This window comes from Oncorhynchus keta, chromosome 19 (genome assembly GCF_023373465.1).
Source record: "Oncorhynchus keta strain PuntledgeMale-10-30-2019 chromosome 19, Oket_V2, whole genome shotgun sequence".
Classification (NCBI taxonomy): domain Eukaryota; kingdom Metazoa; phylum Chordata; class Actinopteri; order Salmoniformes; family Salmonidae; genus Oncorhynchus; species Oncorhynchus keta.
In genome coordinates this window covers 79,753,655-79,777,499 of record NC_068439.1, presented here as the reverse complement: position 1 = coordinate 79,777,499, position 23,845 = coordinate 79,753,655, and the positions used below count along the sequence as shown (strand labels likewise).

At 46.1% G+C, this 23,845-nt stretch overlaps 1 protein-coding gene and 1 long non-coding RNA gene across 15 annotated transcripts; one reads left to right on the top strand and one right to left on the bottom strand.

The window, feature by feature from the left end:
* Positions 1-255: 255 nt before the first annotated feature.
* Positions 256-23,380, bottom strand: LOC118378544 (vacuolar protein sorting-associated protein 18 homolog). Of its 14 annotated transcripts, none has more exons than XM_052471471.1 (18): positions 22,986-23,380; positions 22,621-22,762; positions 22,164-22,255; positions 19,635-19,885; positions 18,279-18,458; positions 17,938-18,111; positions 17,408-17,542; positions 15,605-15,711; positions 14,873-15,155; positions 14,367-14,612; positions 6,132-6,266; positions 5,659-5,886; positions 5,303-5,443; positions 3,739-3,948; positions 3,263-3,502; positions 1,973-2,894; positions 1,321-1,782; positions 256-721 (listed from the first exon to the last, which is right to left on the bottom strand). In XM_052471471.1, exons 1-16 carry the CDS (start codon positions 23,086-23,088, stop codon positions 2,592-2,594), a joined length of 2,970 nt encoding a protein of 989 aa, XP_052327431.1. In that variant the 5' UTR covers positions 23,089-23,380; the 3' UTR covers positions 256-721; positions 1,321-1,782; positions 1,973-2,591. The 14 variants fall into 14 exon arrangements, with proteins under 14 accessions (XP_052327431.1, XP_052327430.1, XP_052327428.1 ...); XM_052471470.1 differs by having other exon boundaries at positions 1,321-1,744; XM_052471468.1 differs by having other exon boundaries at positions 1,321-1,972; positions 2,011-2,894.
* On the top strand, positions 13,433-13,929 carry LOC127909514 (uncharacterized). Its single transcript, XR_008071702.1, has 3 exons — positions 13,433-13,484; positions 13,578-13,670; positions 13,857-13,929. It is a non-coding gene; the product is annotated as an uncharacterized LOC127909514 (long non-coding RNA).
* Positions 23,381-23,845: the final 465 nt, after the last annotated feature.

The window sequence follows — 23,845 nt, the reverse complement described above, 5'->3', positions numbered from 1 at the left end:
GCTTGTTACTGAGGGGAAACATCCTCAATGGAGCTCTACTACAAATGACAATGTAAGCATTGAACTGAAGTACGAGGCCATTTCCCGGTCCTCGTCAGTTTCTGAATATTTATGAGAGGAAGGGGTCTCACTCAATCCCCGAGAATAAAATCCTAATTTAAAATGTTAATATTTTCGACTTTCAGATAGGTCTCACTCCATCTGAGGAATTCATTTGTTCTAACACTTGAAATAAAACAATTCAAAAAAAGAGACTTGATTTTAAACATTTGTTTAATTTTCATAAGTGCATTTAGCAAACCATAGCAAAAGTGTAGTTGCATTGACCTGATCTCAGAGTCTCAACAGAATACACTGTCAGCCAATGAAACAAGGGAGTTCTCGTGATGTCACAAGTGACAAATAACAACAAGACGAATTCATTACATTCATTCTATAGTACTATTCATGTCTCTAGCCAGTGGAATTAACTAAATACCAGTTAGGGATGAATACATCTGAATTTATCAAATATCATTTCAGAGAGACAATTTCAGAGTTGTTTTTTGTTAATTCAGACAGATTTGAGTTGTAAAGACGGTGAACTGTTCTACTGTAGTAACGTCTGATTAAGAAATGAGAGAGACTGACATTGCCTCAGTACAGTCTGAAGCTTAGCAGAAAAACGAGAGAGAGAGAGACTGACATTGCCTCAGTACAGTCTGAAGCTTAGCAGAACAACCTCAGTACAGTCTGAGAGCAGAACAACGAAAGAGAGAGAGAGAGACTGACATTGCCTCAGTACAGTCTGAAGCTTAGCAGAACAACGAAAGAGAGAGAGAGAGAGACTGACATTGCCTCAGTACAGTCTGAAGCTTAGCAGAACAACGAAAGAGAGAGAGAGAGACTGACATTGCCTCAGTACAGTCTGAAGCTTAGCAGAACAACGAAAGAGAGAGAGAGAGACTGACATTGCCTCAGTACAGTCTGAAGCTTAGCAGAACAACGAAAGAACTGACATTGCCTCAGTACAGTCTGAAGAGCAGAACAACGAAAGAGAGAGAGAGACTGACATTGCCTCAGTACAGTCTGAAGCTTAGCAGAACAACGAAAGAGAGAGAGAGAGACTGACATTGCCTCAGTACAGTCTGAAGCTTAGCAGAACAACGAAAGAGAGAGAGAGAGACTGACATTGCCTCAGTACAGTCTGAAGCTTAGCAGAACAACGAAAGAGAGAGAGAGAGACTGACATTGCCTCAGTACAGTCTGAAGCTTAGCAGAAAAACGAGAGAGAGAGAGACTGACATTGCCTCAGTACAGTCTGAAGCTTAGCAGAAAAACGAGAGAGAGACTAGAATATATGATATTGATATTACAGAGACAGAGGAGCCAATCAAATGGCTCCCCAGACTATATGCCCCCCCCCCCCTTCTACACCACTGCTGATACTTGCTGTTGTTATCATCTATACATAGTCACTTTAATAACTCTACCTACCTGTACATAATTACCTCAATTACCGTATCTAACCGGTGCCCCTGCACATTGACTCTGTACCGGTACCACCCTGTCTGTATACAGTCTCACTATTGTTATTTTACCGCTGCTCTTTAATTATTTGCTATTCTTATCTCTTACTTTGTCGTTGTTGATGGTGGTATTTTCTTAAAACTACATTGTTGTATAAGGGCTTGTAAGTAAGCATTTCACTGTGAGGTCTACTACACCTGTTGTATTCAGCATTTCACTGTGAGGTCTACTACACCTGTTGTATTCAGCATTTCACTGTGAGGTCTACTACACCTGTTGTATTCAGCATTTCACTGTGAGGTCTACTACACCTGTTGTATTCAGCATTTCACTGTGAGGTCTACTACACCTGTTGTATTCAGCATTTCACTGTGAGGTCTACTACACCTGTTGTATTCAGCATTTCACTGTGAGGTCTACTACACCTGTTGTATTCAGCATTTCACTGTGAGGTCTACTACACCTGTTGTATTCAGCATTTCACTGTGAAGTCTACTACACCTGTTGTATTCAGCATTTCACTGTGAGGTCTACTACACCTGTTGTATTCAGCATTTCACTGTGAGGTCTACTACACCTGTTGTATTCAGCATTTCACTGTGAGGTCTACTACACCTGTTGTATTCAGCATTTCACTGTGAGGTCTACTACACCTGTTGTATTCAGCATTTCACTGTGAGGTCTACTACACCTGTTGTATTCAGCATTTCACTGTGAGGTCTACTACACCTGTTGTATTCAGCATTTCCCTGTAAGGTCTACTACACCTGTTGTATTCGCGGCATGTGACAAATAACATTTGATTTTGATAAGAGGTTACCAAGGAGATCCTGCATTCTTCCCCTTCCCTGTGTCTCTCCATCACCAGGCACTGTGCAGAGGTGGCTCTACTTCCCCATTGTCACAGAGAGATATTCCATTTCAGACAGCATAAGTTGCAAATTTCAGCCATTTCTGAAATAAGACATGTCTATTTCAATCAAGAGTTCAGACAGCCCATTTCAGACCCGTTCCATTCAGACAGCCACCTCAAGTCCGCCATTTCAAACCTGCCCAGTTTCAGGCAGGTCCAACCGTCCATTTCAGAGCCAGCTGGACTTCTCCTCCTCAAACTTCTGTGGATCAATAAATGGCTTGTCGATCGACTTGATCATCAGCTCGCCGCAGTACACGCACTCGCAGGCGATGATGTCATCGATGTCGGACTTGATCTGCTCTCGGCTGACCCCGGCGCTTCCTTTCCCCAGGCTGGCGGTGTCACCCCCCTCCTCCTTCTCCTTGGGGGCGGGGCGGTGGCGAGACTTGGAGGTCTGAGTGGCTGCAGCCAACCTCTTCTGCAGCTCACCTAGTTTAGTCTGCTTGTAGGTGGACAGGTGAGGGGTCACCTGAGGAAAGATCCACTGTTACAGTATGTGAGCTCCATACAAGATAACAAGTGACTTAAAAAAACCACTACTGAACTACTGAATATCCTGGGGGGGGGGAAGAAGACATGTTATTTGTCATACATTTTTGGGGATATCCTCCTCCAAGCCTTGTTCATTGTGTATGTAGCGTACTTAATTTACAAATAAATACACATTAATGACCCAATAACCCTCTGTTTGCTGCAATTGATTGTTGGCTAACTCTTCCTTAAAATCGGGTCAAAGTTCAAGAGAAAAAAAAAAGGGATGTGCTTCTGACCTACTGGTATATCAAACTGTTCTTGAAATCGGGTCGAAGGACAAATAAAATTGGTTTGCATACTGACCTCCAGGAAGAGGCAGTCGTAGTGGAACATGTGACCACAGAGGAACAGATAGAAGGGTCTGTTGAGGAGGGGGAAGTCGCAGGCAGCACATTTCTCCTGGTTCTCCACCACCCCGTACTTGTTCCTCATCTCCTGGATGTCCTCTCTGATCCGCTTGGCGCTCTCCGTCGCCTCCTCCATCTCCTGCTTCAGCTCGTCTATATGCTGGTTGTACTCCTCTAAAGAGCTGCAGATGGCCTCCTGCAGGGAGGGAGGGAGGGAGGGAGACATAAAAACACATGACAAATACTTACTAGAAGCTGAGATTTGGTTCGGGAGCCAAGATTACATACTTATAAGCATTTGGTTTGGTTACAATGGAAACAATAGAATAGTCCCCAAAAGTGCAAGCTCCAAGGTAAATTAAGTGCACCTCTAATACTGTCTCGTTTGTTTGTTTGTTTGTTTAGATCCTAAATATTTGATGGCAGTATTACCTTAAAGTGGTCTATGGTGACGAAGTCCGGGAAGAAGGGCAGTATGTCTTCTATCTTGAGCAGGTTACAGCTGGACAGACAGTTCATGGCCTTCTTCACATCCTTCTCCTCTTGCACCACGTGACAGGCGATCTTCAGCCACAACTTCTTCCTCAACTCCTCGTCATCCTCAGGCAGGTCAGCACACGTCTTGGCCAAGTCCACATCCACCTGGAGAGAGAAACAGCACGGGAGAAACACCCCAGCCGCTTGAGGAACAGTTTAAGGAGCGGGACACTAATCCAGATGCTCGTAAGAAATCCCGCTACGCTCTACGACAAACCATCAAAACAGGCAAAGTGCGAATCGAGAACTCAGATCGAATCCTACTACACCAGCTCTGACGGTCGTTGGATGTGGCAGGGGTTGCATACGATCACGGATGACAAAAGGAAACCCAGCCACCCAGTGAAGCGAGCCTACCAGATGAGCAAAATGCATTCTATGCTGGCTTCGAGGCAAGCAACACTGATCCAGGCATGAGAGCACCAGCTGTTCCAGATGACTGTGTGATCACACTCTCTGCAGCAGATGTGAGTAAGACCTTTCAACAGGTTAACATTCACAAGGCCGCGGGGCCAGACGGATTACCAGGACGGATTCTCAGAGCATGAGCTGACAAGTGTCTTCACTGATGCTTTCAATCTCTCCCTGACCCAGTCTGTAAATCCTATATGTTTCAAGCAGAACACCATAGTCCCTGTCCACAAGAATGCCAAGGTAACCTGTCTAAATGATTATCGCCCTGTAGAACTCACATCAGTGTCCACATCACTATGGCTCTATCATGGTCCACACACACCAACACAGTCGTGAAGAGGGCACAACAATGCCTCTTCCTCTTCAGAAGGCTGAAAAGATTTGGCATGGGTCCTAAGATCCTCAAGAAGATATTATACAAAAAGCAAGATTGACAGCATCTTGACTGGTTGCATCACCGCCTGGTACGGCAACTGCTTGGGCTCCGACAGTAAGGCGTTACAGAGGGTAGTGCGTACTGCCCAGTTCATCACTGGCGCCAAGCGTCCTGCCATCCAGGATCTCTATACCAGGCGGTGTCAGAGTAAGGCCCTAAAAAGACTCCAGCCACCCAAGTCAAAGGCTGTTCTCTCTGCTAACACACGGCAAGCGGTACCAATGTACCAAGTCTGGAACCAACAGGACCCAGAACAACAATGTCTACACTGTATTTCTGATCAATTTGATGTTATTTTAAATGGACAAAAATTTAGAGATTTCTAAGTGACCCCAAACTTTGAACAGTAGTGTATATTGAGATAATGTATGTATGTATGTATGTATGTATGTATGTATGTATGTATGTATGTATGTATGTATGCATGCATGTTGAAATAATGTCTGTACACATTGAGATAATGTCTGTATACATTGAAATAATGTCTGTATACATTGAGATAATGTCTGTACATATTGATGGTGTAGCCCACTATTTGCACATTCTTATCTTGCAATATCAAATTATCAAGTTAGCTACATATTCATCAAAACTAGCCAAGACACTCACTTGTAGGGCCAGATCGACAGCTTCCTCATACAGCTCCATGATCTTATAGACCAGAACGCAGGCCTGGAGGTAACCATGTTCAGCACACAGCCTCAGGGCATACTTTAAATCATAGTGGATATCTGACAAGTGGGACCCAGCCTGTCAATAATAACAACACATGAGATGTATTAATAATATATTGTATAAAATAATAAATATAAATTATAGAATAAAATATAAACACGTCATTATATAAATAATAAAAAGTAAATTCCACAATTATCAAGACATTTGGTCTGCGTGTCCTTGGTGAAAAGTAAAGTGCTATATAGGGAACAGGGTGTCATTGGGGAGAACCACAGCCTTGAACCTACCTGTTCCAGGTACCACAAGAGACTATCAGGTTTGTACTTGGCGTAGAGGGACAGCAGGTAGTTGTGTATGGCCTCTTCTGTCACAGTGAGCTGGTAGACACAGAACTCCATGTAACGGATGGTCTCGTTGACCTGTTGCGTTGAGCCCATCTGACTGTAGTTGACCAGGGCTGGGATCAGCTTCTTAGGTTCCAGCCTGGAACCCATCTGGATCCAGGCGTCTACCACCTTTTAGGGTTATTAAAAAAAGGTATATTTATTTTTCAATGAATTAATTCAATTTCAATTAATTTTTCACAAAACAACAAATCTTGAAATTGAAGATAAAGTATGGTATTGTATGGCATGTCAAATTGAAGATAAAGTATGGTATTGTATGGTATTGTATGGCATGTCAAACTTGAACAGACAACGACAATAATAATAACAACAAAACATTCATTTGAAAGCAGTTAAAAATGTAAATGTATCACCTTCTTAGGTATGTGTTGCATGAGGATGGGGGAAAACTTATAGAAGAGCTTCTCGTCGCAGTGCTTAGAGAGCACCTCCAGGGCGGCGCTGTAGTCATCATGCTGACAGTGATGAGAGATCACCCTCTCATAGTCCTAGAGAGAAAGAATCCATATTCATCTTTTCTTAAATCCCAGAAAAACATTTTTAAAAAGCAACTGATAAAATACATATTTTACACAAAACAGAAAATAGAGTGTCATAAAATGCCCGTAACATTAGTGTTAATTTAAAACAGCTAATTTAGTTTGAGTCTTTAAAACAACTTTTATCGTTTTTAGGTCAAATTCGAGTAATTTCATCCTTTGTTAGTTTTAGTTATCATCAGTCGACATAAAAACTATGGATAATTTGTCTAGTTTTAGTCACGGCCACATTAGTGATCTAATAATGAATATTGAGACCACCTCTAACTTCCATCATGTGCACATTCAGATAGCCTTGTCCCACTAAGTCTATTATCCCTTAGCTGCAAACATTGATATTGTGGGGGGGGTAATATAACAGTGGGTTCCTTGAAAAAATATATATAATTTGTGCTTGACAAAAATGCCAGAAATATTACTGTACTCCTAATATTTCAACAAATAACACTAATTTTATCGACAGGAAAATGGCAACCACCATTTACGTTTGCAGACAGCGGCACATTCAGAGAGCCTTCTGAAAGTATTCAGACCCCTGGACTTATTTACACATTACAACATTATTATTTAATACATTTAATGAAACAAAATTCCTCATCAGTCTACACACATTTATTTTTAAAAAATGAAAGAACCTTCGCTACGAGACTTGAAATTGAGTTAATGTGCATCCTGTTTCCATTGATCATCCTTGAGATGTTTCTACAAATTGGAGTAAATTCAATTGACATGATTGGACATGATTTGGAAAGGCACACACCTGTCTATATAAGGTTGACAGTTGTCAGTGCATGTCAGAGCAAAAATCAAGCCATGTCAAAAGGAATTGTCCGTAGAGCGCCGGGACAGGATTGTGTCAAGGTAAAGATCTGGGGCACCAAAACATGTCGACAGCATTGATGGTCCCCAAGAACACAGTGGCCTCCATCATTCTTAAAAATGGAAGAAGTTTGGAACCACCAAGACTCTTCCTAGAGCTGGCCACCCGGCCAAACTGAGCAATCGAGGGAGAAGGGCCTTGGCAAGGGAAGTGACCAAGAATCCAAATGGTCACTCTGACAGAGTTCTAGAGTTCCTTTGAGGAGATGGGAGAACCTTCCAGAAGAACAACCATCTCTGCAGCAAACCACCAATCAGGACTTTATGGTAGAGGCGAGACGGAAGCCATTCCTCAGTAAAAAGGCAGATGACAGCCCGCTTGGAGTTTGCCAAAAGCCGCACACAAGCCTAATATCACCATGAGCAACGCCAAGCGTCAGCTGGAGTGGTGTAAAGCTCACCACCATTGGACTCTGGATCAGTGGAAACGCGTTCTATGGAGTGATGAATCACGCTTCACCATCTGGGGCAGTTTGACGGACACATCTGGATTTGGCGAAGACCAGGATGCATAGTGCGAACTGTAAAGTTTGGTGGAGGAGGAATACTGGTCTGGGGTTGTTTTTCAGGGTTCCGGCGAGACCACTTAGTTCCAGTGAAAGGAAATCTTAATGCTACAACATACAACGACATTCTAGACAATTCTGTGCTTCCAACTTTGTACAACAGTTTGGGGAAGGCCCTTTCCTGTTTCAGCATGACAAGGCCCCCGTGGACAAAGCGAGGTCCATACAGAAATGGATTGTTGAGATCGGTGTGGAAGAACTTGACTGGTCTGCACAGAGCCCTGACCTCAACCCCACTGAACACCTTTGGGATGAATTGGAAAGTTGACTGCGAGCCAGGCCTAATCACACAACATCGGTGCCCAACCTCACTAATGCTCGCGGCTGAATGGGAGCAAGTTGGCACAGCAATGTTCCAACTAGTGGAAAGCCTTCCCAGAAAAGTGGAGGCTGTTATAGCAGCAAAGGGGGGGACCAACTCCATATTAATGCCCATGATTTTGGAATGAGATGTTAGACAAGCAGGTGTCCACATACTTTTGCTCATGTAGTGTATATACACACACCTCAAATACATTGTACCTCTCTCTGCATATTGGTACTGTAATCCCTGTATATAGCTCCACATTGATCAGGTCTGGTACTCCCTGTATATAGCTCCACATGGATCTGGTACTAGAACTTCCTGTATATAGCTCCACATGGATCAGGTCTGGTACTCCCTGTATATAGCTCCACATGGATCTGGTACTAGAACTTCCTGTATATAGCTCCACATGGATCTGGTACTGGTACTCCCTGTATATAGCTCCACATGGATCTGGTCTGGAACTTCCTGTATATAGCTCCACATGGATCTGGTACTGGTACTTCCTGTATATAGCTCCACATGGATCTGGTACTGGAACTTCCTGTATATAGCTCCACATGGATCTGGTACTGGAACTCCTGTATATAGCTCCACATGGATGTGGTACTGGAACTTCCTGTATATAGCTCCACATGGATGTGGTACTGGAACTTCCTGTATATAGCTCCACATGGATGTGGTACTGGAACTTCCTGTATATAGCTCCACATGGATCTGGTACTGGAACTTCCTGTATATAGCTCCACATGGATCTGGTACTGGTACTTCCTGTATATAGCTCCACATGGATCTGGTACTAGAACTTCCTGTATATAGCTCCACATGGATCTGGTACTGGTACTCCCTGTATATAGCTCCACATGGATCTGGTACTGGTACTTCCTGTATATAGCTCCACATGGATCTGGTACTGGAACTTCCTGTATATAGCTCCACATGGATCTGGTACTGGTACTCCTGTATATAGCTCCACATGGATCTGGTACTGGTACTTCCTGTATATAGCTCCACATGGATCTGGTACTGGTACCTGTATATAGCTCCACATGGATCTGGTACTTCCTGTATATAGCTCCACATGGATCTGGTCTGGTACTTCCTGTATATAGCTCCACATGATCTGGTCTTTTACTTCCTGTATATAGCTCCACATTGATCTGGTCTGGTACTTCCTGTATATAGCTCCACATTGATCTGGTACTTCCTGTATATCGCTCCACATTGATCTGGTCTTTTACTTCCTGTATATGGCTCCACATTGATCTGGTACTTCCTGTATATAGCTCCACATTGATCTGGTACTTCCTGTATATAGCTCCACATTGATCTGGTACTTCCTGTATATAGCTCCACATTGATCTGGTACTTCCTGTATATAGCTCCACATTGATCTGGTACTGGTACTTCCTGTATATAGCTCCACATTGATCTGGTACTTCCTGTATATAGCTCCACATTGATCTGGTACTTCCTGTATATAGCTCCACATGGATCTGGTACTGGTACTTCCTGTATATAGCTCCACATGGATCTGGTACTGGTACTTCCTGTATATAGCTCCACATGGATCTGGTACTGGTACTTCCTGTATATAGCTCCACATGGATCTGGTCTGGTACTTCCTGTATATAGCTCCACATGGATCTGGTACTGGTACTTCCTGTATATAGCTCCACATGGATCTGGTACTGGTACTTCCTGTATATAGCTCCACATGGATCTGGTCTGGTACTTCCTGTATATAGCTCCACATGGATCTGGTACTGGTACTTCCTGTATATAGCTCCACATGGATCTGGTACTGGTACTTCCTGTATATAGCTCCACATGGATCTGGTACTGGTACTTCCTGTATATAGCTCCACATGGATCTGGTACTAGAACTTCCTGTATATAGCTCCACATGGATCTGGTACTAGAACTTCCTGTATATAGCTCCACATGGATCTGCTATAGCCCATATAACTGGTCTTTTACTTCCTGTATATAGTACTGGTACTTCCTGTATATAGCTCCACATGGATCTGGTACTGGAACTTCCTGTATATAGCTCCACATGGATCTGGTCTGGAACTTCCTGTATATAGCTCCACATGGATCTGGTACTGGTACTCCCTGTATATAGCTCCACATGGATCTGGTACTGGAACTTCCTGTATATAGCTCCACATGGATCTGGTCTGGTACTTCCTGTATATAGCTCCACATGGACCTGGTACTGGTACTCCCTGTTTATAGCTCCACATGGATCTGGTACTGGTACTCCCTGTATATAGCTCCACATGGATCTGGTACTGGTACTCCCATGTATATAGCTCCACATGGATCTGGTACTGGTACTTCCTGTATATAGCTCCACATGGATCTGGTACTGGTACATCCTGTATATAGCTCCACATGGATCTGGTACTTCCTGTATATAGCTCCACATGGATCTGGTCTGGTACTTCCTGTATATAGCTCCACACTGATCTGGTCTGGTACTTCCTGTATATAGCTCCACATGGATCTGGTACTGGTACTTCCTGTATATAGCTCCACATGGATCTGGTACTTCCTGTATATAGCTCCACATGGATCTGGTACTTCCTGTATATAGCTCCACATGGATCTGGTCTGGTACTTCCTGTATATAGCTCCACATTGATCTGGTACTTCCTGTATATAGCTCCACATTGATCTGGTACTTCCTGTATATAGCTCCACATTGATCTGGTACTTCCTGTATATGGCTCCACATTGATCTGGTACTTCCTGATCTGGTATATAGCTCCACATTGATCTGGTACTGGTACATTGATCTGGTACTGTATATAGCTCCACATTGATCTGGTATTACTCCCTGTATATAGCTCCACGTTGATCTGGTCTGGAACTTCCTGTATATAGCTCCACAATGATCTGGTACTTCCTGTATATAGCTCCACATTGATCTGGTACTGGTACTATAGCGTTGATCTGTATATAGCTCCACATTGATCTGGTACTGGTACAATGATCTGGTATTTCTGTATATCTCCACATTGTCATGGCATTTCCCTGTAGAGTCTAACCAGTTGTATTCGGTGCATGTCTGTATATAGCTCCACATTGATCTGGTACTCCCTGTATATAGTTCCACATTGATCTGGTACTGGTACTCCTTGTATATAGCTCCACATTGATCTGGTACTGGAACTCCCTTTATATAGCTCCACGTTGATCTGGTCTGGAACTTCCTGTATATAGCTCCACATTGATCTGGTACTTCCTGTATATAGCTCCACACTGATCTGGTACTGGTACTTCCTGTATATAGCTCCATTCTTGTGTATATTATTTTATTCCGTGTTAGTTAGTATTTTATTTTTCATAAGCTAGCATTTCCCTGTAGAGTCTACACCAGTTGTATTCGGTGCATGTGATCAATACAAATTGAAAACAGATTAATGAATGACAGTGCACATGGATGGGAAAATGTCTTTTTTGTGATCAAATCAAAAATAGCCTACATGACAGAGAGAGTAAACATTGTTTCTAGTTGAAGGCAGTGACAAGTCCGGTGTCCTTGATTCACATTAGTTCCAAAGATTGACGAGTGGCTGAAGTGACCGCCGTGTGGGAGAGTGACTGAAGTGACCACCTGGGAGCTGTGTGGGAGAGTGACTGAAGTGACCACCTGGGAGCTGTGTGGGAGAGTGACTGAAGTGACCACCTGGGAGCTGTGTGGGAGAGTGACTGAAGTGACCACCTGGGAGCTGTGTGGGAGAGTGACTGAAGTGACCACCTGGGAGCTGTGTGGGAGAGTGACTGAAGTGACCACCTGGGAGCTGTGTGGGAGAGCCGGCAGATCTGCTCAACTGAAAGAAAGCCAATATTCTGCATGAAAAAGGAGATTCATGTCAAATTAAAAATGTCCATTAGTCTCATGTGGGATTCTCGTCTTGTCAAATTTGTGTAGACCAAAACAAAAAGCCATTCGTAATACTTAAATCGTTTTTTTCCCCCGGGACATTTCGACTCGTTTTTGCCATGGTTTTAAGTCAGGAAAAAAAAAGGTCGCTGCTGAGTATTTATCATCATAGTTATTGACAAAATGAACACTGTTCGAAACAACCAAAAGAGAGCAGCAATAAGTACCACAATACAATACCATGAATTAATAGCAGGTTTGGGTGTCAATTCTATTTCAATTCCAGTCAATACAATGAAATTCCAATTATCTTCCATTGTTTTCAATTAAGATAAATGTGGAATTGGAATTTGGTTCCGTGGTTGCCATGGCACCGTAAGGTAGCCTAGGCGAACTCTGTAAATATTGTTCATATCTTTTTTTTTTTTAAGTGTCTTTTGTTCCATTTTGTAATACTTTTTGTGTGATTTTGGCTGCTCTAGGGTTTGATCACCATATCCTATGGCCTTGACTCTCCGAGTTTCTGAATCATGATGAAAAGTATTTAGGATTGATAACTAGCTAGCTAGATGGCTCTTCGGATTCAAATAAAGTGGCTTTTTGTTTAATCTGTTTGGAAGTATTACACCAAGGACAGCAGGATGTGTCCAGAGGAAGGTCAGAGGAAGGTCAGGGACAGCATGATGTGTCCAGAGGAAGGTCAGGGACAGCATGATGTGTCCAGAGGAAGGTCAGGGACAGCATGATGTGTCCAGAGGAAGGTCAGGGACAGCATGATGTGTCCAGAGGAAGGTCAGGGACAGCATGAGCAGAGGAAGGTCAGGGACAGCATGATGTGTCCAGAGGAAGGTCAGAGGAAGGTCAGGGACAGCATGATGTGTCCAGAGGAAGGTCAGGGACAGCAGGATGTGTCCAGAGGAAGGTCAGAGGAAGGTCAGGGACAGCAGGATGTGTCCAGAGGAAGGTCAGGGACAGCATGAGCAGAGGAAGGTCAGGGACAGCATGATGTGTCCAGAGGAAGGTCAGAGGAAGGTCAGGGACAGCAGGATGTGTCCAGAGGAAGGTCAGGGACAGCAGGATGTGTCCAGAGGAAGGTCAGGGACAGCAGGATGTGTCCAGAGGAAGGTCAGGGACAGCAGGATGTGTCCAGAGGAAGGTCAGGGACAGCAGGATGTGTCCAGAGGAAGGTCAGGGACAGCACGATGTGTCCAGAGGAAGGTCAGGGACAGCACGATGTGTCCAGAGGAAGGTCAGGGACAGCACGCTGTGTCCAGAGGAAGGTCAGGGACAGCACGCTGTGTCCAGAGGAAGGTCAGGGACAGCAGGCTGTGTCCAGAGGAAGGTCAGGGACAGCAGGCTGTGTCCAGAGGAAGGTCAGGGACAGCAGGCTGTGTCCAGAGGAAGGTCAGGGACAGCAGACTGTGTCCAGAGGTAGCAGAGGTGACTGGACATTCAGCTCCCCGGGACAGCAGGCTGTGTCCAGAGGAAGGTCAGAGACAGCAGGCTGTGTCCAGAGGAAGGTCAGGGACAGCAGGCTGTGTCCAGAGGAAGGTCAGGGACAGCAGGCTGTGTCCAGAGGAAGGTCAGGGACAGCAGGCTGTGTCCAGAGGAAGGTCAGAGACAGCAGGCTGTGTCCAGAGGAAGGTCAGAGACAGCAGGCTGTGTCCAGAGGAAGGTCAGAGACAGCAGGCTGTGTCCAGAGGAAGGTCAGAGACAGCAGGCTGTGTCCAGAGGAAGGTCAGGGACAGCAGGCTGTGTCCAGAGGAAGGTCAGGGACAGCAGGCTGTGTCCAGAGGAAGGTCAGGGACAGCAGGCTGTGTCCAGAGGAAGGTCAGGGACAGCAGGCTGTGTCCAGAGGAAGGTCAGGGACAGCAGACTGTGTCCAGAGGAAGGTCAGGGACAGCAGGCTGTGTCCAGAGGAAGGTCAGGGACAGCAGGCTGTGTCCAGAGGAAGGTCAGGGACAGCAGGCTGTGTCCAGAGGAAGCAGAGGTGACTGGGCATTCAGAGAAGCAGGTGTTCAAGAGCTCCCCGGGACAGTTTTTTCAGACGGTCTTAATTTCTCCTTGACTGTCCCATCGATGACCCCTCCACTGAACCAACATGACCTTTCCCGCCCAAACTGGCTCATCACAAGCCCACTGAGACAATCAATCTTCAGCCTGCTATACACTATCGTGTGTTAATGATCAGAGACATTTATTTAAAGAGGACCCCCAAAGGAAATACGTTTTCAAACGTTTTTTTTTGTCATCCTCGATTTTAAATGCATTATCCACATGTGGTTGTATTGTGTTTAAATAATATTATAGAGTGAGAGCGAGAGATTTGGTTCACTTTCTGAATTGACTAGAATTGAAATAGAATTGAGCCTAACCCCTGGATAAATTGCATCATAAGATACCTGCATGATGACAGAGAAGTAGACCATGTCGTCCACGTTGCCGTGGCTAGCCAGCAGGTCATAGATGGTCGTTCGGTTGTTATAGAGACACTCCTTGTGTTTGGAGCTACTGAAGAACTTCCGGAACTCATCACGCGTCTCCTGGAACACCCCACGTTTCCCCTCGTCTGATTGGAGAAGCCCCAGGCGGTTCAGGTAGAGCTCAGTCAGCCAGGTGACCAGTAAGGTGATCTGGGTCTTCTCACTCTGTTTCAATTTATCAATCAAACTTTGGTTTGCAAGCAAGGGAAACATAGTCAAAAATACAGTCCATAGTCCATTCAAAATAGTTAAAAACAAATCATAAAAAATAAAATAAATAAAAAGTTTGGTTACAAGTTACCTCAGATCACACAAAATTAGTCTCTGCCCCAAATGAGAGCCTATTCCCTATATAGTGCACTACTTTTGACCAGGGCCCAGAGGGTGCCATTTTGGACCGACTAAGTCACCAAAAAACATCCTACCTGCTTCAGGTTGTTGAGTTTCTTCAGAAGGAACTCTTTCAGAGCTTCTTCCTGTTTCGCCTCGATGAACTTCAACGCAATCTCCTCAAAGTAGTTCTGGGTCAGAGCGTAGCACTTAGCGCTCTCCAGGTAACGTTTGTCCTGGAAGCAGTGTTCTGCCTCTTTAGCCAGGACCATGTCCATGCACTCTGGCCGGTCCCGGCAGTACTCCTTAGCCAGGTCAAACTTGTTCATGCTCATGTACATCTGCCACACATCCCTGGCTTCTCTCTGGATGTGGTATCTGGATTGAGAGAGAAAAACTCTGGACTGTTGTACTGGTCTTTCACATGTCTTTTGTTTCTAGCACTGATTCCACAGATAGAGGTTGAACAGGGTTTAACTAGCAACGGCAGATCTAGTCTGATTCCACAGATAGAGGTTGAACAGGGTTTAACTAGCAACGGCAGATCTAGTCTGATTCCACAGATAGAGGTTGAACAGGGTTTAACTAGCAACGGCTGATCTAGTCTGATTCCACAGATAGAGGTTGAACAGGGTTTAACTAGCAACGGCAGATCTAGCATGATTCCACAGATAGAGGTTGAACAGGGTTTTAACTAGCAACGGCTGCGACGTGGTCGTTCTACTGATCCTAGTTGAATGCAGTGATTGTAAGTAAGTCTCTCTCGAGTCGGAGCATCTGCCAAGTTGACAAAAAAAAAAACGAAATAATAAAACTGTAAAACGAACCTAAAGACGGCCTTCTCAGTGTAGATCCACACCAGGCCTCCTGCTGGGTCCTTAATCATCTTCTTCAGAGTGCCGAACTTATCAGGGAACACATCCTCGTACACCACCTGACAATCAATCAAAACAGACATTCATCAATCAATACACATACATCAAATGATGTATGTGGCGTCTCAGGCTGGGGGGCAGGACAGGCAGCCCGTCTCAGGCTGGGGGGGGCAGGACAGGCAGCCCGTCTCAGGGTGGGGGGGGCAGGACAGGCAGCCCGTCTCAGGGGGGGCAGGGGGGGCAGGCTGGGGGGCAGGACAGGCAGCCCTCAGGCTGGGGGGGGCTCAGGCTGGGGGGCAGGACAGGCAGCCCGTCTCAGGCTGGGGGCAGGACAGGCAGCCCGTCAGGGTGGGGGGCAGGACAGGCAGCCCGTCTCAGGCTGGGGGGCAGGACAGGCAGCCCGTCTCAGGCTGGGGGGCAGGACAGGCAGCCCGTCTCTCAGGCTGGGGGGGGCAGGACAGGCAGCCCGTCTCAGGCTGGGGGGCAGGACAGGCAGCCCGTCTCAGGGTGGGGGCAGGACAGGCAGCCCGTCTCAGGCTGGGGGGCAGGACAGGCAGCCCGTCTCAGGCTGGGGGGCAGGACAGGCAGCCCGTCTCAGGCTGGGGGGGGCAGGACAGGCAGCCCGTCTCAGGCTGGGGGGCAGGACAGGCAGCCCGTCTCAGGCTGGGGGGCAGGGACAGGCAGCCCGTCTCAGGCTGGGGGGCAGGACAGGCAGCCCGTCTCAGGCTGGGGGGGGCAGGACAGGCAGCCCGGCTGGGGGGCTCAGGCTGGGGGCAGGACAGGCAGCCCGGGCTGGGGGGCAGGACAGGCAGCAGGACAGGACAGCCCCGTCTCAGGGTGGAGCGCAGTTCACAATGCTCATGTCATTTCATCATGGTAACTTTTAGTCTTGTGGCCGGTAGGTCTACATTTACTGCAGCATAGCCTACGCTGTTATAAAGACCAAACGTCTCATTTACATTTCCGTCTGGATTTTGACATTGTTTTGTTAATTGTAAAGATTAAATGTACATTTTAATTGCAGCTGCAGCCTCTCCATCAACTCCATTCAAATGGCAACAAAAATAGATCATCCTGTTCTAGATTGGGATAGAGATAAATGTCAGGTAATACATTCAATGGAGTATTAGCCTTAAATTTAGCTAATTAATGATGAGTTTTATGTATAATATGTTTCTGACAGCCTCTGGCAAAGTACCTGTGCTCTCCTGGGGCCCCTCCTTAAAAAAAGGCATGCGGGGCCCACAGTCCCGGGGCCCACAGTAACCCGGCCCGGGGCCCACAGTAACCCGGCCCGGGGCCCACAGTAACCCGGCCCGGGGCCCACAGTAACCCGGCCCGGGGCCCACAGTAACCCGGCCCGGGGCCCACAGTAACCCGGCCCGGGGCCCACAGTAACCCGGCCCGGGGCCCACAGTAACCCGGCCCGGGGCCCACAGTAACCCCCGGGCCCGGGGGGCCCACAGTAACCCCCGGCCCCCGGGGCCCACAGTAACCCCGGGCCCGTAACCCGGGGCCCACAGTAACCCCCGGCCCAGGGGGCCCACAGTAACCCGGCCCACAGTAACCCGCCCGGGGCCCACAGTAACCCGGGGGCCCACCCGCCCGAGCCCACAGTAACCCCCCGGAGCCCGGGGCCCACAGTAACCCGGGGCCCACAGTAACCCGGCCCGGGCCCACAGTAACCCGGCCCAGCCCAGTAACCCAGCCCCTTTGCATGTGTACCCACCTGCCCGTGCATGGAGATGTACCCACCTGCCCATTGAGGGTGCAGAGAGACAGAGAGAGAGTGACGCGGTCTGGGAGGAGGAGTAGAAAGTGGAACTGAGTCAACACGATGGAGATGGGCTTGTTGAAACTGAAGTCTATGTCTGGAGTATAATCCCACACCTGATGGGAGGTGGGGGGTAAAATAAAGAGACAGACAGAGAGAGAGCGACAGAGAGAGGGGGAGAGACAGAGAGAGGGGGAGAGAGACAGAGGGGAGAGAGACAGAGAGAGGGAGAGAGAGACAGAGAGAGGGGAGAGACAGAGAGAGGGGAGAGACAGAGAGAGGGGGAGAGAGGGGGAGAGACAGAGAGAGGGGGAGAGACAGAGAGAGGGGGAGAGACAGAGAGAGGGGGAGAGACACAGAGACATACAATAATACAATATAATTATTTTGAAAGACAAGTAACAAATAGACCCATATCACCTGTGGGGAGTTTACCACTAGAGCACATGATAAATACAACACATCAAACCTTAAAGTATTACTAGCCTAAATATATTACTAAAAACAGTACCTGCACGTCACTGAGCAGCGAGTCCGGCCTGATGTAGTCCAGCTGACCGTAGAGAACTCCATTACCCATCATCCATGCGAAGGCCTTGGGGCAGGACCTGAGCTTGGAGGTGTAGAAGGTGATCTCACTGTAGCCCATGTTAAACGGAAACTCCTGGAAGCTGGGCAGAAGCTCCTAGTAGTAGACATGGCGCATTATAAAGCCATGTTCACAAGACATAAAGGGTTATAACAAGTTGGTAAGTATGCTCATTGGCTCTGACTAAAAGTAGTGGACTATATAGGGAATAGGGTCCGATTTGCAACACGGCCCTGTAGTTTTAAAAGGCCGTTTTAACAGACCTGGTTCTGTGAGAAGATGGCGCTGAAGCCTTGCTGCTCGGACCCCTCCGCCACACGACCTACGAACTGGAACAGACGCTTCCTGGTGGTGGCGATGATGACTACTTTAGACTCGGGACCTCGTTCCACCTCTATACAGCACACGGGAGCAGGCCTCCCGTCCTCCTCCAGGGAGTGGACCTGTGTTTCCATTACACACATTACTCGGCATAATAGAAGGATTAGTTTTGCTAACAGTACTTTCAAACACTTTTTAACGAAAGCTTTTCGGCCTGCGGATAAGTTCACGCGAAGGAGTGTAACCATCTCAGCACGGATTGATTCGTTTGAATTTCAACAGGTTTGATTAGTTTTTCCACTGGTTCAAATTCAATCTAAAAAAATAAAATACAGTATTAACAGCATTTGTTATTTTTGGTCAAAAAGTTGGTACACACCTACTCATGCAAGGATTGGTCTTAATTTTTTAATATTTTGCACATTGTAGAATAATAGTGAAGACATAACTATGAAATAACACATATGGAACCATGTGGTAACCAGAACAACAAAAAAGTGTACAACAAATGAAAATATATTCTAGATTCTTCAAAGTAGCCACCCTTTCTCTTGATGACAGCTTTGCACACTCTTTGGCATTCTCTCAACCAGCATCATGAGGTAGTCACCGGGAATGCTTTTCCAACAGTCTTGAAGGACTTCCCACATAATGCTGAGCACTTGTTGGCTGCTTTTCCTTCAATCTACAGTCCAACTCATCCCAAACCATCTCAATTTGGTTGAGGTCAGGTGATTGTGGAGCAATTTCAAATGAACTTATCCTCTGCAGCAAAGGTAACTCTGGGTCTTCCTTTCCTGTGGCGGTCCGCATGAGAGCCAGTTTCATCATAGCGATGGATGGTTTTTGCGACTGGATTGACTGACAGTAATGATGGCCTGTTGTTTCTTTGTTTATTTCAGCTGTTCTTGCCATAATATGTACTTGGTCTTTTACCAAATAGGGATATCTTCTGTATACCACCCCTACCATGTCACAACACAACTGATTGGCTCAAACGCATTAAGTAAAGAAATTCCACAAATAAACTTTTAACAAGGCACACCTGTTAATTGAAATGCATTCCAGGTGACTACTTCCTGCAGCTGGTTGAGAGAATGCCAAGAGTGTGCAAAGCGGTCATCAAGGCAAAAGGGTGGCCACTCTGAAGAATCTCCCATATTATTCTACAATGTAGAAAAGAGTAAAAATAAAGAATAACCCTGGAATGAGTAGGTGTGTCCAAACTTTTGACTGGTCCTGTACATGAAGATATACAGTACAATGTCATATGTTTATAGTCAGATCCTATCACTGACCTGTTTGAAGTACTGGTCGGGGTTGGTGTTAAACAGGCTTCCCTCTGAAGCAGAGATCTCAGCCTCGAAGATAATTCCCTGGCTGGTTCCCACTAGGATGGGCCCAGTGTTAGTCTCTGTCCTCAGCAGCTTGTTCCAGCCTACACTCTCTATGAGGTGTCCTCTCCAGCGGGACAGAGACCTCACCTTCTGGGTGTTCCTGTTCAGATACAGACACTCGCTGGTACTGAGAGAAATCACCAGGTGGGACCCTGCAGGGAAGGAGAGGGGAGACCAGTATTACAACTGGTACTGACAGATCACCAGGTGGGACCCTGCAGGGAAGGAGAGGGGAGACCAGTATTACAACTGGTATGGACAGATCACCAGGAGAGACCCTGCAGGGAAGGAGGGGAGACCAGTGTTACAACTGGTACGTACAGATGTAACACTATGTGGTAAGCAGCAATAACACACAGATATGAAACCCTCTTTCCTGGTTGGAAAGGTGCTTATATCAGTGGTTTACGGTGACAGTAAACCTCTATTTCAACACCACTTTGAACAGACAGGTAGATAGAAACCTGTCTGTTGAAATAGACGTGACAGTAAACCTGTCTGTTGAAATAGAGTGACAGTAAACCTGTCTGTTGAAATAGAGGTTGTGACAGTAAACCTGTCTGTTGAAATAGAGGTTGTGACAGTAAACCTGTCTGTTGAAATAGAGGTTGTGACCTGTGACCAGTCTGTTGAAATAGAGGTTGTGACAGTAAACCTGTCTGTTGAAATAGAGGTTGTGACGTGACAGTAAACCTGTCTGTTGAAATAGAGGTTGTGACGTGACAGTAAACCTGTCTGTTGAAATAGAGGTTGAGACGTGACAGTAAACCTGTCTGTTGAAATAGAGGTTGAGACGTGACAGTAAACCTGTCTGTTGAAATAGAGGTTATGACGTGACAGTAAACCTGTCTGTTGAAATAGAGGTTATGACGTGACAGTAAACCTAGGCAATCTCAACTCTGTGCGTTACAGGGAAGACATCCTCCTCCCTCATGTGGTACCCTTTGACAATGCCTCCCCCGCCTTACTGCTCGTTCTGTGCATGATTTTCTGCAAGACAGGAATGTCAGTGTTCTGCCATGGCCAGTAAAGAGGCCGGATCTCAATCCCATTGTGCAGGTCTGGGACATGTTGGATTGGAGGGTGAGGGCTAGGGCCATTCCCCCCAGAAATGTCCGGGAAATTGCAGGTGCCTTGGTGGAAGAGTGGGGTAACATCTCACAGCAAGAACTGGCAAATCTGGTGCAGTCCATGAGGAGGAGATGCACTGTAGTACTTAATGCAGCTGGTGGCCACATCAGATACTGACTGTTACTTTTGATTTTGATCCCCCCATTTGTTCAGAGACACATTATTCCATTTCTGTTAGTCACATGTCTGTGGAATTTGTTCAGTTTATGTCTCAGTTGTTCTTGTTATGTTCATACAAATATTTACACACGTTAATTAAGTTTGATGACCATCATTAACCATCTTTATCAGTGAAATTTTGACGGCCAACTACAAGCAACAACAAAAAAAGGTTTATCTACTGTTCCCTGGTTAGATTTTTAGCTCATCTCGCTAACATTAGTTGTTGATGTGCATAAGCAGGACGGACGGACAGACAGACAGACAGACAAAGACTATCTTTTCATGGTTGTTTGATCAATAGGAAAGTAAAGTTCAAATGTAAGACGACTCCCTTGATATTTATATACAGTATTTGCGGAAATCCATTCAGGTGTATTTTGTGGCTTTTGGCAAATGCTTTTTAATGATCTAAAGTCGCACTGTTGCTACTGCCTGGGAATACTGGGCAGGTTCTCACCTGTGGGGTTCAGGAACAGCTCCCTCGTCCTCACCTGTGGGGTTCAGGTACAGCTCCCTCGTCCTTACCTGTGGGGTTCAGGAACAGCTCCCTCGTCCTCACCTGTGGGGTTCAGGAACAGCTCCCTCGTCCTCACCTGTGGGGTTCAGGAACAGCTCCCTCGTCCTCACCTGTGGGGTTCAGGAACAGCTCCCTCGTCCTCACCTGTGGGGTTCAGGAACAGCTCCCTCGTCCTCACCTGTGGGGTTCAGGTACAGCTCCCTCGTCCTTACCTGTGGGGTTCAGGTACAGCTCCCTCGTCCTTACCTGTGGGGTTCAGGTACAGCTCCCTGGTTCTCACGTGTGGGGTCCTGAAAGAGCTCCCTGGTTCTCACCTGTGGGGTCCTGAAAGAGCTCCCTGGTTCTCACCTGTGGGGCCCTGAAAGAGCTCCCTGGTTCTCACCTGTGGGGTCCTGAAAGAGCTCCCTGGTTCTCACCTGTGGGGTCCTGAAAGAGCTCCCTGGTTCTCACCTGTGGGGTCCTGAAAGAGCTCCCTGGTTCTCACCTGTGGGGTCCTGAAAGAGCTCCCTGGTTCTCACCTGTGGGGTCCTGAAAGAGCTCTCTGGTTCTCACCTGTGGGGTCCTGAAAGAGCTCTCTGGTTCTCACCTGTGGGGTCCTGAAAGAACTCCCTGGTTCTCACCTGTGGGATCCAGGAAAAGCTTGTGTACTCTGCTGTCCTCCTTCCTCCCCAGTTCTACCTGGTTGGGCCGGTCTGGCTTAGCAAGGTCAATCCTGGAACAACATACAAAGGAAATCTTAATAAACTCCATTATAAAGTCAAATTTACTCATTTTAGATACCAATATGGTATACAATCTTAAGTGAAAACACACAGCTATTTCAGAAGATATTTTAAAGACATGAAATATCATCAATCCACAATTATACATAATCACCCTGAATGACTGACATGATCAACACTTAATCCCATCATTTAGCCTTTAATCCATCATTTAGAAATCACATCAAGATACAAACTGCACCCTTCACACATTCTGTCCTTGGACAGGCATGGCTGACAGGGCGATTCACAAGACCATGATAACGCTGAATCACTCGAGGGGGTGTTGCAGATTTTTTTTTAAAGAGTCCCCTACCTCAGCAGAGTGTCCTTCCCTAAACTCATGCATAGCTGATTGTTGCACACAGCAAAGTGGTTGATCTTCTCTGGGGGCGAGAAATCAATCCTCTGTTTGTTGAATATCGGCTTCTCCTCCTCCAGTCTCACATTCACGAACCCTACGAGAAAATCATTAATCACGTATGTCAATCATCATCGTTGCCAACATAATCGATTCCATATGATCAAATCGGTATCAAGCTAGCTAAACATTATACAGATAAAGATTTATATTAGCTATATGAAAGTAATTCGGTGCACAGATTCAACCATAATGATGGTCCCAACTAGCCTTATCATAAACAAAACCCGATCGAGAGGCCCGTAGCCTTGCCCCAGTACCGGAGTGTGTCATGCCGATGTTGGCAGCAGACAGGCGGCTACTGTGTTGCACAGGGTGCCTGCTGTTCAGCGAGTCCTCGTATTCATCCAGGATAGAAGACATTGCAAAAAAATGTAAGGGTGGTGTAAAGCAGAGAAAACCTAACTAATGGCTAACTTCTAATACAATGTCAGATCATACGACGGCATGACTGCGCGAGCTATTTAACAATCGGCACAAAACAGATTCGGTTGCCTGCGTCTCGTGAGAAATGTTTCAGAAATAGAAGAGTAAACCCAAAAATAAAGAACACGGTATAATCTCATCCATTTAAAAACTATCAAAACATGCTTATTTGGTGAAGCTTCCTGAAAATATACAAATGCCCAATAAGGGAGGGCCAGTTTTGGGTCAGGTGATCTACGGATATCATCATGTGATCAGGACACTTGCAGTTCCGATGTCTGACACGAGGATGCGCACTTTGTCCAATTTTCAAAAAGGTCTACCGTCTATTTATGGTGATTTATAAATTGAATTCGCTGCAAAATCATAAGAAAAAAATGAATACATTATTGTACTTTATAAGCCTTCAACCCAATCGTCAACCGGCTGGTCGAGCAATGTTTTGACAATGGATTTCGAAGTGGATATGAAGAAAATATTCTGTTGAATTTGATTGGTCAACTCCCCCATCCCTCCTGTAATCAACTGACATTATTTGTATAATTTTAGGTTGCTGCAGTTAGATGTTGTGGCGCTTTACCCACTTAGAGGGCTGTAAAAAACACCAAATCAGTCACCGAAGATATGGGATTAAAGACAGGAATTCCGTTTGTGAGGGATTCATATTGCATCATTCGTGGTACTAGAGACTGTG

Bases quoted from the DNA above. Each gene is read 5' to 3' on its own strand.
- LOC118378544 (XM_052471464.1), bottom strand. From the start codon at position 23,088: ATGTCTTCTATCCTGGATGAATACGAGGACTCGCTGAACAGCAGGCAC. The intron at 5,444-5,658 runs GTAGGTTCAAGG...TATTATTGACAG, and splicing joins TCTTGTGGTACCTGGAACAG to GCTGGGTCCCACTTGTCAGA. The intron at 3,949-5,302 runs GTGAGTGTCTTG...TTCTCTCTCCAG, and splicing joins CTGTCGATCTGGCCCTACAA to GTGGATGTGGACTTGGCCAA.